At 32.4% G+C, this 14,573-nt stretch overlaps 1 protein-coding gene across 3 annotated transcripts in view; it reads right to left on the reverse strand.

Annotated features, from left to right (window-relative positions):
* Window positions 1-2,310: 2,310 nt before the first annotated feature.
* LOC140063123 (sodium/potassium/calcium exchanger 2-like) overlaps window positions 2,311-14,573 on the reverse strand; it is a 48,072-nt gene continuing 35,809 nt past the window's right edge. For all 3 annotated transcript variants that reach the window (XM_072109569.1, XM_072109570.1, XM_072109568.1), the window contains exons 3-8: window positions 9,399-9,519; window positions 7,963-8,300; window positions 6,863-6,991; window positions 5,903-6,022; window positions 3,573-3,709; window positions 2,311-3,264 (exon numbers count right to left, since the gene is read on the reverse strand). In XM_072109569.1, the coding sequence (XP_071965670.1) occupies window positions 3,024-3,264; window positions 3,573-3,709; window positions 5,903-6,022; window positions 6,863-6,991; window positions 7,963-8,300; window positions 9,399-9,519 (1,086 nt within the window). In that variant the 3' untranslated portion in view covers window positions 2,311-3,023. The remainder of the gene's footprint in view (window positions 3,265-3,572; window positions 3,710-5,902; window positions 6,023-6,862; window positions 6,992-7,962; window positions 8,301-9,398; window positions 9,520-14,573) is intronic.

Genomic DNA, 14,573 nt, shown 5'->3' on the forward strand with positions numbered 1-14,573 from the left:
AAATGATTAGTTGATTGGTTATCATGAATATACTATCACATCACATTGCATAAATTCTATATTAATTTAAATTGTACAACATAAAGCAACAATATGTTTGAAATTCACACACACACTGTTTACTAACATTTTCTGTTGAAAATTATCACAGAACTATTTAGTTTGACTAAATCACTTGAAATAAGCACTTATTGCACACATAGATACTATATAGAATTTTATGATATATAAGTTCACCCTTAAAACATAGTGTAATGGTCAAGTTTACATGCCTACTACATTAATAGATGAGGTGTGCTACTTTCACCGATGATAAAATAGGCACTTGCTGTTATATATGTGCAACACATATATTTTTGTTCATCATATAATTCAAGAAAATTAAAATATAATATATATTCATTTTACAGCACAAAATAATCTTAGACTTCTATATACCATATTAATAATAGCTTATAAACTTAAATTTAAATGTAATATTATCTATCCCCAACATTCTGTGTGATTTTGTTATGCGTGTTCATACAGTTTAATTTTGTGTAATGTCTACTAGATGAATAGATGTTATTTCCACAAACACCATCAGTTTATTACTATAACTTAATGTAAGTGCTGTAACTTTTGTAGGCATAGCCAAAATCAATTTTACCCTCTCATAACAAACAACAACAAAAACAACTTGAGAGGACAGTAAAATTCATCTGAACACAACACAGGTTTCTTTTTAGCTTGGCAGTGTAAACTAAATTATAGTAATTTTATAAGTTACTAAAAGGCCTATTCTTGTAATTTCATTGGTTTATTTCGCCATTAGTTATTGTCTCCCACTTCAGCACTTAAAAGTACTAATGAATGGTAAGCATTTGTGAACAATTTGCTGCTATAAATGACATGACCGAAAACCAATCTAAAAGGGGTCTGTTCCGTGTCCAAAAATCTGATTTCCATTTATTTTTTGTGGGAATAATCTTAGACTTCTATATACCATATTAATAATAGCTTATAAACTTAAATTTAAATGTAATATTATCTATCCCCCAAATTCTGTGTGATTTTGTTATGCGTGTTCATACAGTTTAATTTTGGGTAAGGTCTACTAGATGAATAGATGTTATTTCCACAAACACAGACATAATATTGAACACCATCAGAGTATTACTACTATAACTTAATGAAAGTGCTTTAACTTTTGTAGGCATAGCCAAAATCAATTTTACCCTCTCATAACAAACAACAAAAACAACTTGAGAGGACAGTAAAATTCATCTGAACACAACACAGGTTTCTTTTTAGCTTGGCAGTGTAAATTAAATTATAGTAATTTTATAAGTTACTAAAAGGCCTATTCTTGTAATTTCATTGGTTTATTTTGCCATTAGTTATTGTCTCCCACTTCAGCAGTTAAAAGTACTAATGAATGGTGAGCATTTGTGAACAATTTGCTGCTATAAATGACATGACCGAAAACCAATCTATAAGGGCTCTGGTCCGTGTCCAAAAATCTGATTGCCATTTATTTTTTGTGGCCTAACATTCATAAAAATTAATTGAATATAATAATAATTTATTTGGAAGCTACACTTTGAAACACTGGCACACTTCTTGAATGAAGATGCATCCAGAGTAAGTAAAATAAAAGTTAGAGAAAAAAAAAAAGATTTAACAATAGGCCTATTTACAGTACAAGGTAAAAACGTTACTTTTGACAAGTACGCTTTGTCTTCATTGAATGGAAAGAATATTTTCATTCTTTGAAATTCAATTCAGTCAAACTCAATGAATTAAATACATACCACTGGATCCGCCTCTGTATATACAAAAAAATAAAGTGGATGACCAAAAGGTGAATGAATATGCACTTTTTCGCATTTAAATTAATTATGTAATTTTGAAATGTTTCTATAAACAGCGAAGCGGAATCATTGAACTTGAACAAATCTTAATTGAATTAATCAAATTAATTAAGTTACAGAAATACATTAAAAAAACATCTCTAAACTCACATGCACATAGAAGCATTTCTTGTTTAACTTTGTCGAGCACCTCTGAACAATATATTATGGATACCGACGCTATATAAGTATGATTGATTGAACGATCTACTTTCAACATCTCATATCATATTAAATATATAAATTAAATTATTTAAAAACTTATAGCATTAATTTAAATTCAATGGATAAATTAAGAAAATATATTAAATATTATGAAAGACAATTTAGAAGGAAACTAAAATAATTAAAAAAATAACTTATAAATAAATCAAAACTAAATATGATAGAAACAATTTAAAAAGCAATATATACATAATACAATCAAACATTAAAATTATTGGATAATCAAAATCTAACCGTTTAAAAAATAATTTACCCTAATGAAAATATATTAAATATTATATTAACATATATTCTGTATAAAAATACTACCCCAATGAATATAAACTCTTGTGTCCAACAAATATGTGAAATGGACAGAAATATATTTTGCAAAGAAAATTTGCGATACTGCAATTTAATTTTGCGCATTCATTTTTGTTATACACAGTGACCAACCACACGCGTGACAAGAGGCTGTTCAATCAACCTGTAGTGTGGGCCATCTATAATTGTCCTACACTGCGTCCAAAATTGGAGCTCTGTCTTTTTGATTGGTTTAGGTCTTGGCCTAGCCTCTCGCTAAAATTAGGTGTGTTATAAAACAAATAATAATATATTTTATATTCGTGCAATGAAACATAATTTCATTCGGTTGAAAGATAAAAATTGGTTATATTTTCACAAGAAGCCTTCTTCTTTCATCTCATAAAATTATTTGTACCATCACATTTGACTCATAAACATTTCTTATCTTTATGCCGTGTTTGAAATTAAAAGGACACCTGAATAACTAATAATTTCAATACATTTGATCAGAATTTCTAACTAGGATAACTTAGTTAAAATGCTACTATACTATATGAGCCAACTTTATAAATCTTTCAACAAAGGAAGCCATTATGCTTACACCAGACTTAATATTTTGCTTTATACTGGACATTGAAGTTTGTTGTACTCGAACAAAAGAGCAAATGTAAGAAAAACACAGTACATAAGGAACATACAACTTCCAAGTACTTTCGTCATTCGCCATTTAGATACGATGATGACAATTGTGACAAAAATAAGCATAGCAAAGAGGAGCAAGATGGAGCAGAACAGATTCTTGCTGAACACAGGAGCTGCACTGTTGTAGATTATGTTATATAACAACCATGGAAATGGTAACCTAGGAGATAATAATCAATACATTATTAGAATTTGTTATAGTCAGAATATGTGGTTAACAAATCACACTGAAATACATTGAATTCATCAATATCTTTAAATAACACGGTACAAAGTACCGTAATATCTGTATAATACAGTAGAATAGAACTTCTATTAAGGGGACACTTTAGGATCTAAGTGTCTATTTGACCAATGACCATAAGGGACTTGACAGTTAGACACATAATTTTGTAAGAACTTTCTTAAATTATAAATTAGGTTAGTTAGAACTGAACAAATTTAATCAAACAATCAGTGAATGCTTACCCTACTGTTATATCAAAAATGTTACTACCAACCGAACTTGAGACAGCCATGTCCCCTAAGCCCTTCCTGGCAACTATCACACTGGTTATCAAGTCAGGAATACTCGTACCAGCTGCTATAAATGTCAAACCCATAACCTAATCATAAAGAATCACAATTTATTAAACTATCCACATCTAAAACACTATTAATGATTACAGTAGAGCACTACACTACATCTTTGACTGCATCCTTCATTTTACTACAGCACTTATTAAACTGCATCCCTCATTTCACTACAGCACTTATTATTAAACTGCATCCCTCATTTTACTACAGCACTTATTAAACTGCATCCATCATTTTACTACAGCACTTATTAAACTGCATCCCTCATTTCACTACAGCACTTATTATTAAACTGCATCCCTCATTTTACTACAGCACTATTAAACTGCATCCCTCATTTTACTACAGCACTTATTAAACTGCATCCCTCATTTTACTACAGCACTATTAAACTGCATCCCTCATTTTACTACAGCACTTATTAAACTGCATCCCTCATTTCACTACAGCACTTATTATTAAACTGCATCCCTCATTTTACTACAGCACTTATTAAACTGCATCCATCATTTTACTACAGCACTTATTAAACTGCATCCCTCATTTCACTACAGCACTTATTATTAAACTGCATCCCTCATTTTACTACAGCACTATTAAACTGCATCCCTTATTTTACTACAGCACTTGTTAAACTGCATCCCTCATTTTACTACAGCACTTATTAAACTGCATCCCTCATTTTACTACAGCACTATTAAACTGCATCCCTCATTTTACTACAGCACTATTAAACTGCATCCCTCATTTTACTACAGCAGTATTAAACTGCATCCCTTATTTTACTACATCACTTATTAAACTGCATTCCTCATTTTACTACAGCACTTATTAAACTGCATCCCTCATTTTCCTACAGCACTATTAAACTGCATCCCTCATTTTACTACAGCACTATTAAACTGCATCCCTTATTTTACTACAGTCCTTGTTAAACTGCATCCCTTATTTTAATTACTACAGCACTTATTAAACTGCATCCCTTATTTTACTACAGCACTTTTTATAATTGCATAGCTCTCACTCCACTGCATGCCTTATTTAACTGCACAGCCTTTAATTCCACTACAGGACTTATTTTATTGCAGTCCTTATTTCACCACACGACTTATTTGATTGTCGCCCTTATTTCACCACAGGACTTATTTGACTGCAGCCCTTTTTTCACCACAGGACTTATTTGATTGCAGCCCTTATTTCACAATACAGTAGGACTTATTTGATTGTAGCCCTTATTTCACCACAGGACTTATTTGGCTGTATCCCTTATTTCACCACAGGACTTATTTGATTGCAGCCCTTATTTGACTGCAGCCTTTATTTCACTAAAGCAGTTACAGGGAGATTTCTTAGTAAGTTTTTTTTTAAAAACCTAGTAGTAGTAGTGATATAACTCAAGGATGTGAACCCTGAATTTAAATAAGCAGGCTACCGACAAGGACTACTATACTCAATCAATATTGATTCAACTTTACTTATTAAATCAGCCAAGCATTAAATTATAGCAAAGTAATTCCAATAAATCTGCTATAACGATCGTTGAAACAATCAATCAATCCATACATTGATCCATAAAAGACAGATCGGAGAAACAGGCAAGCAATTAATCAATTCTGATTCTGAAAACTGGTGGAACTCAGGGTCTGTTTCTGCTGCATATCGCTGAATAAACCGATTATTTCAAAAATGTAATTTTTATATTAACCGTTTAAATCACTATGTGGTCGTTAACAAAATCGTTACAATTACCCAAAATGCAATTGGTCTTGGCGGTTAATTTAAACGTTACTGCAGTGCAGTTGACTCAAGGTCAGCAGCTGTCAATCAATTTTAACTGGTTATTTTGCGCTGCCTTTTATTTAACTGGTTACCACAAAACTGTCCTGTTTCTGCTCCAAGAAAATGAACTTAATTTATTCACACCGTTTTCAACCGGTTATTTTTATGCAGCAGAAACAGGCCCTCAGACTCTGTTTGGTGAAACTTTTACAATAACAATTTTAATACAATTCAATCTGGAGAACCGTATTGTGGTAAAAAGGGGGAACTATCTTAGGGCACAAATAATGGATTTACCCCTGAAAGATGAAAGTTTACCAAAATCTTGAGATGTTTTAATGAGAACAACAAACCATATAACATATTTCCACTGGTCTAAAGAGTAATGTACACATCCAAACAGGTATTAACAATAGAGGTGACAAAAAAGATAAAAAACTTACAGGTTCGGGTATGCCAAATGTTTCGCCAACTTCAGTTGCCCACCAAACCATTAGGTATGAGTAACACGCGATAAAAATCAATGATACAGAAAAGCTCAACACAAAAAACTTTTTTCTTTCCTATTTAAAAGAAAAACAAATGTTAGTGAAATCAGAAAAGCGGAAAATGAAATGATGTATGAAATAAGGTATTGGCAGCATCCTTTTGGTTGTCGAAAATACTATAATATAATCGAATTCACTAACAATTATTTAATCTCTTGATGAGATATACTAATCAATGAACTGAGTGTATGATACAATGACTTATGATCCATTGTCATCCACAGCAATTAAAACAAAGGTTAACGAGGGAGAAGAAATTACGTCTTGCTTCATTTCATAAACTATTGTGATGAAATGACTTGTAATAATTAATAACCATTAGAAACTGTTTGTTGCACCTTTTAGTTTGATAGACAATCACCTTTGGCTTTTACACGCCGACTACAACTTAAGATTCCTACTGCACATCTGCAACAAGATATTCCTAAAAACGCTATATATTTTCAACTGATCAAATACATATCAGGGACTTTACGCATCAGTATAGGAGGCAGGTGAACAGAGCATCTTACATTGGACAGGGGTTGGCTGTAGTGTTAAATGTATTGCCATTTGGTTCATGGGAAATTGTACCTTAAATAGGGGTGTTCCTTGATAGGTTGTAGTGTTAAAATAGTGTAGTGTTAATATTTCCCTTTGTCTGTTTCATAGATATAATAAAGTACAGGGATAATAATTTCTTAAGTGTGTCTGAATAGGGTGTGCCCTGTATTACAAAAATTATTATAAAAATGATGATGAAATATTTGAACAATAATGATTTAACTCCAAAATAGCACAATAAAACAAATGAAAACTATTAAGGGATTTGACTTTATAGAACTTTTTCAACTAAATACAACATGGTCTACTTACCGGTCTTCTTACATCTGGTATTGTTAGCCACATAGGTATAACCAGAGGCGCTAACAGCAGATACGTGACACGTTTACGAGCTGTTTTGGGCCAGCTAATATCCAACGGTTCTTCCTCTTCTTCAAGATCCTAGTTCCAAAATTCAATATTCAATTTAGTTTGTCCGAATGTTCAAATGCAAAATGAGTACATTTCAATGACATTAAACATATGTTAAGACAAAACAGTATATACTATACAACAGGTATTATTAAAACTCTCTAAAATACAAATACATCTAAAAATGCTAATTTAGTCAAATGCAGCGATATAGGCCTAAGTTAAAAGAATTATAATGGTTCACCATTTTAGCAACCTGATAGATAATAATAAAAAAAAAACATTACTAAAATAGATGTGCACTAACTACCTGAAATACATATGATTCATGTAGTTGACAGATACATTAATGATACTTTCTTTGGCATTAATCAGAAATAACTTAAATATTAGAATGAATATTGGTTTCAAATCTGAATAATTACATGAAGATATATTATATCATTACACAGGTAATATTATCTATAAGATTCTATGACAATTTCATAGCAAAAATGCGTAAAATTATTTATTATCAATTTTGTCAAGTAGTTCAAACTAATGAGGGAGAAAAAGTCTAGATGTGCACCATTTAAAATCCATTTATTAAATTATTTGCTAATAATTTGCAACGTTTAATTCAAATTGTGCATTTGAATTGATAAAAATTAACATTTACTTTAAAAACCAATTTGATCGATCTTCAACACCTGTGATGACAGTGAGAAGAAGCTGACACATTTTGTAATTTCTCAGGTGAAAAATTATGTCTTTTTTATCAGGTAATAAATTGTTCTGCTAAAATGTTATTTCCTATACATTGCATTCTGAAATGCTTTTAAAACTTGTGAATTCATTATAAAGTCTAATAAAATGCAAGCGAATTTGTAAATTCAGTATAAAACGTTTTGAAAAGTAATATTTTATTTTCCGGTTGTTCACTCTTGAATTAGTTATATTTTAGAATTCTTATGAATAAATAAAAATAAAGTTATTTGCAAAACACAAGACAATATTCTCACATTTTCACTCTGTATCCTGTCAGGATTGTCTGCGTTGGTAGAATTACCATTCATAAAACCATTATCAAAGTTGGTTTCTGATATACCGTGATTCACCGCACCATTTACATCCACGTTTGGTAGCTGAGTGGTTGAATTAGTAGTTGTAGAAATAGTCATCTGGTCAACCTGATTTTCTGTACACATCTGATTCTGTTCTGTAGTTACAAAATAAGTGAGTGAAGTGTGGCTTGTATTTACACTGTTTGTAGAGTTTATCCTATTTGATGATACTGGTTTGCTATTGACCGGTGACTTTGCGATAGCACTCATTTTTTCTGCTTTTTGTTCAACATTTGCTGAAAGAACAATTTTGTTAGCATTTATGACTTTTTTAATGTTTAGAATACATAATAGAAACCACCATTTAGAATTCAATCAAGTCTGAATTATAATTGGATATCATGTATTAATCAAGGAATCAATAACAAGTTTATTGCTATACAAAATATTAACAAAAAATGACCGTAATTATTTTAATAAACGTCCCAGGGCATTTATTGTTCAGGAGGGTTTTTAGAGGAGCGTTCATTCAAAGGAGGCGCTTATTATTATTTTGTTGTTGTAATATGGTAACATGTATAATTGAAATAAATTCTCCCTAAATAAGAAATACAACACAATCAATATCAAGTAGTGATAAAATACAGTAAAAATTCTATCAAAATTCTTGGTCAATTGTAGATCATTGAAGTCAATGAATTCTACTACAAATAGAATTATATAGTATATGTGTGTATTCATTCACTCTATGTCTTATAAGATGTATTTAAGCAATGCGTCCTCAGTATTGATTAATTTAGTATTAAAAAAACATATAGATCGATTAAAGTTCAAAACTAAAATAATCAATAAATTATACAACATGACAACACTGAAGGAAAGTTAATCCAAATCAGCTGCTATGTTATGTATTAAAATGCCTAGAGGAAACAATACAAAATGGATTATAAAAATGAATTAAAATTTGCGAACATTTTAATTCATGTAATTCATCATAAATACAATAAAGCACCTTGTATAGGAAAATAAATGGGCTCATCTTTCAGTGCCTACAAGCAATCTGATAAATTACACTGTAGCTTATATTTCAATCTATCTATTATATAGTTTGTAAACAAATTATACAAGGTTAATGAATGGATTATACTGTATGATATATTAATGAGATTAAATTGAAAAACATCAAGAAACGTTAAATAAATTTGCTTAATATTATACTAGTTGCCATCAATCATTAAATCAAACATTGCTATTTCTTTAATCTTTTTGATCATTTTTATTGATTCCTTAAAAAAAAAATCAGATGCAAAATATAAATCAGACTAGCTACTTTTTTTAGCAAATGACAGTATGATAATGATATGTAAATGAAAATTACAACTTGTTGTACTTACAATCGCTGAGAGGATCTAGCGTATGGATCATTAACTGTAAGGCACCATGTCTATAGAGTGGTCCAGCACACAACATAGGCATACTTCTTGTTCTTCCATTATGACCATTTACCCCATTAACCTTAGAAATATAATCAAACATCATCATGTTTATCATCATATACTGTACAACGCAATTATAACTAAAAGAAAACCCGCCAAAGAGCGGATATCATTCTCCCACACCCCTTCCATGACAGTTTTCAAATGTAGTTTAATTCCCAGTACATTTTGGTCATTTTCATAATCCATTTCTCTCCCAAAAAATTTTCTCGGAGGTGATTCAAATAATTTTAAACATTCCAAGTACATTGTGGTCATTTTCATACTCCATTTCTCCCACGAACACTTTCCCTCTGATGCTTCTAATAATTTCAAACCTTCCCAGTACAAGTCGATCATTTTGATACTGTATCGTAAACATGTGTAAAATTCTGAAAAGAATTATTACTTTAAAAAATTTAGTATAACAAAATAATAGTAGTATAGTATAACTATAAAACATATAAACACAACAGGTGTATAGTATAAAGCTACAATATATCAAATGTATTGAGTATCAATTATTTATTTAATTTTTAAGCTCAAAATCAATATTTTTAAACATTCATAGTCTTGATAACATGTAACCATTTGACCCACGCATGTTACTTTGCCAATTATTGTAATCGCTTCGGTATCCAGTTTTCCAGTTTACATTACAAACTACTCAATAAAAATATGTTTAATTCTGATACGTTGTATTAACGTACTCAATAAATCATGGTTTCCAATTAACTGTACGTTAACACAATTTTTCATGTGATGTGTTGACAAAGTCGAACATTTTAAATGCAAAACATATGCGTTCCATAGATTAGAACTATTTTTTACAAGTAATCATATATATGCTATACTGTAAATAATGCAATAACTAATAACAAAATGAGGTACAGCTAAATTACACTACAATCATAATAGTAGTAGTAGTTATTATAATAGTAGTTTGTTTAACTTTTTCCTTTTTTAATTTGATCACCAAGACAATTATTCCATAAATATTAAACCTTAAAAAAGACAACCCACCAAAGTGGCCCCTTGTACAAAGTAGTCCATTCCAGATGAATAGGGGTTTCCTCCTCTGTATATAGGGGTTGCCTATAGTGTTAAATACATTACCCCTGTGTACCCTTAATAGGTGTCTCCTGAATAAAAGGAGTTCTAATGTACTAATTATAATAACAAATATTTTTCATGAGAAATACAGTATTGATGTTTTGAGTCGAAAATCTGTCATATTGCACTTAAAGAATTGTGAACAGAGTTTAGGGCATACGCTATGTAATAGTAAAGTAGACATCCCGTAATGTTAATTGTCGTAATCCAGCGATTCCGGTACTGATGCGTGAAATCCTATTATTATATACAGTAGGTTTCTTTAGGTTTCAAATTTTAATAAGTTCTTACATTATAGTATAAAAAATTAATCATTGTGATATGTCAACTAAATTGCTATGTTATAATTTTGATTAAATGCACTGCTTGACCTGGCACTTTAATGAGATTTTGTAAGTGAGTGATTAATTAATATTACCGAGGAGGACAGCATAATAGCATAGCAACATTATTTATAATATTATCAATATCATCAATATCAGAGAGTAAACGTGCACATTTGTGCACACCTACTGTATGTGACCAGGCAGTCACATCATTAATGTCTTTTTAATGTAATTAATTAGTGTTACAACCTAAACACCACTTGCAAATTGCTCATTGTGATTCATATTATTACTGTTCAATGTCTCCAGCAAACAACCATTGTTAATGCAATTTAAACAACTTAATTAATTCAATTTTCAGTACAGTATATTAAGAGACATATTTAAGACCCAACAAAGTGTCCCCTTAATAGGGGTGTCTCCTGAATGGCGGTATACAGTAAAAAACCCCTATTAAGGAGACACTTTGTTGGGTGCCAAAGGTGTTTCCTGTCTCCTGAATGGCGGTATACAGTAAAACACCTATTATGGGACACCTTTGGGACCCAACAAAGTGTCTCCTTAATAGGGGTATCTCCTGTCTCCTGAATGGCGGTATACAGTAAAACACCTATTATGGGACACCTTTGGGATCCCAACAAAGTGTACCCTTAATAGGAGTGTCTCCTGAATGGCGGTATACAGTATAACCCCTATTAAGGGACACCTTTGGCACCCAACAAAGTGTACCCTTAATAGGGATGTATGCAGTAAATAGGAGGGATGTCTCTTGAATGGCGGTACAGGGATGTCACCAGCTTTTTGGAGTGCCGGTCGGAAAATTTCCCAGGTTTCTCCCCCCCCCCCCCCGGGGTTTGTCGTTATTTTAGCGAAACATAAAGAATTATGAAAATAAATAACAACAAATTGCGTCAGGTCTAGGCCTAACCTTGTACCACCGGGGAGTCGCCGTTATTATTCGCGAAAACAAAAAAACGCTTACGAAATGAATAGCAATAGATCGCGTCAGGCTTAGGCCTAGCCTTGTAGACACTACGACCACTAGGCCTAGCCAAGGCTTAGATAGATGCCCCAAAATCTGAATTCCACAAAAACAGGCGCTTCCTTATTTAGGCCTAATCCCTAATCAAATACTGTAGATAAATTATTAGCCTAGACCTTACTACTTGTTGCTCGATATAATGTTCGTGTTCTTTTGCGCGAGAGTTTTTTAGCGTATTCGCGAATTCCGGATTTTTTGTTTCACAACTGTGCGGCAAGCATGTAGTGCATGGCCGGCAAGAACAGACACGTGTTTATGGGTTAACTGAAGTTCAGCAACCTGAAGTTATCCCAGGGACGTGTAATTATTGTACCATGCTCGGCGATCATAAACGAACGAACTTGCCCGGTCTCACTGAACCATGCGCATGTTTTTTTATTTTTTTTAATAGTTCGTAGAGTACAAAAATGTAAAACTAGTTTTTTAATTACTGCGTACTTGTTTGTATTTTTAATCTGTGCAAAATAAAACGCTTGAATGGTCGCTATGTGAACTTTAAACTTGTAGTTGTACACTGTGCTGTGTAGCCCCTATTAAGGGACACCTTTAAGACCCAACAAAGTGTCCCCTTAAAAGGGATGTATGCAGTATATAGGAGAAATGTCTCCTGAATGGCGGTATACAGTATAACCCCTATTAAGGGACACCTTTAATAGGGGTGTATGCAGTATATAGGAGGGATGTCTCCTGAATGGCGGTATACAGTATAACCCCTATTAAGGGACACCTTTGGCACCCAACAAAGTGTACCCTTAATAGGGATGTATGCAGTATATAGGAGGGATGTCTCCTGAATGGCGGTATACAGTATAACCCCTATTAAGGGACACCTTTGGCACCCAACAAAGTGTACCCTTAATAGGGATGTATGCAGTATATAGGAGGGATGTCTCCTGAATGGCGGTATACAGTATAACCCCTATTAAGGGACACCTTTAAGACCCAACAAAGTGTCCCCTTAATAGGGATGTATGCAGTATATAGGAGGGATGTCTCCTGAATGGCGGTATACAGTATAACCCCTATTAAGGGACACCTTTGGCACCCAACAAAGTGTACCCTTAATAGGGATGTATGCAGTATATAGGAGGGATGTCTCCTGAATGGCGGTATACAGTATAACCCCTATTAAGGGACACCTTTAAGACCCAACAAAGTGTACCCTTAATAGGGATGTATGCAGTATATAGGAGGGATGTCTCCTGAATGGCGGTATACAGTATAACCCCTATTAAGGGACACCTTTAAGACCCAACAAAGTGTACCCTTAATAGGGATGTATGCAGTATATAGGAGGGATGTCTCCTGAATGGCGGTATACAGTATAACCCCTATTAAGGGACACCTTTAAGACCCAACAAAGTGTACCCTTAATAGGGATGTATGCAGTATATAGGAGGGATGTCTCCTGAATGGCGGTATACAGTATAACCCCTATTAAGGGACACCTTTAAGACCCAACAAAGTGTACCCTTAATAGGGATGTATGCAGTATATAGGAGGGATGTCTCCTGAATGGCGGTATACAGTATAACCCCTATTAAGGGACACCTTTAAGACCCAACAAAGTGTACCCTTAATAGGGATGTATGCAGTATATAGGAGGGATGTCTCCTGAATGGCGGTATACAGTATAACCCCTATTAAGGGACACCTTTAAGACCCAACAAAGTGTACCCTTAATAGGGATGTATGCAGTATATAGGAGGGATGTCTCCTGAATGGCGGTATACAGTATAACCCCTATTAAGGGACACCTTTAAGACCCAACAAAGTGTACCCTTAATAGGGATGTATGCAGTATATAGGAGGGATGTCTCCTGATGGCGGTATACAGTATAACCCCTATTAAGTGTACCCTTAATAGGGATGTATGCAGTATATAGGAGGGATGTCTCCTGAATAGATTTGAAGTTGTCCCATTAATTAAAGGGGTTCTTCTACTGTACTCTAAATAAATGCATATAAATGCATATAAATACAGTTCGATGCATTTGTCAATGAACACTTTATTTTTTAGATATGTAATCAAAAAATCCTTTCAATCTGCTGAATTAAAATTATATATTTATTTTAAAATATAATATTCTATTTTAAGGTTGAATATTTATGGAATAATCTTCTTGTTAAAATAATAGTACAATTAAACATTTAAAAAACTACTATAGTATAATACTATTTATAACTAAGTACTATTATGTACGGTAGTAGTTAAAACTTCTATGGAAAGTAATACAGTATGTTTCGTATTTTAAACTTTGAAAGTTGTCAACACATCACATTATAAATTGTGTTAACGTACTGTTACCTTACAGTTAATGGACAGTTATTGGATTAATACGTGTTCTAATTATTGTAATATACTGTACCATGATACAATTCTAATTGGAATAGAAATTTCCTAATATTATATAATGTTGTGTTTACAAAAATGAACATAAAACAGTGTTTTTTGGAAGTGTACATTATGATGTTAATATCTGGCACTAGGCACAAACGACTTTTTCTGTAGTCGTCCTCTAACTAACTTGCATCAAAATGATAATTTTCAAGGCAACCAATTTAAACATAATGATCAAAAGCATTATGTACGAGATTAAAGTTTACAGAATA

The sequence above is a fragment of the Antedon mediterranea genome, chromosome 11 (genome assembly GCF_964355755.1).
Source record: "Antedon mediterranea chromosome 11, ecAntMedi1.1, whole genome shotgun sequence".
Taxonomy (NCBI): domain Eukaryota; kingdom Metazoa; phylum Echinodermata; class Crinoidea; order Comatulida; family Antedonidae; genus Antedon; species Antedon mediterranea.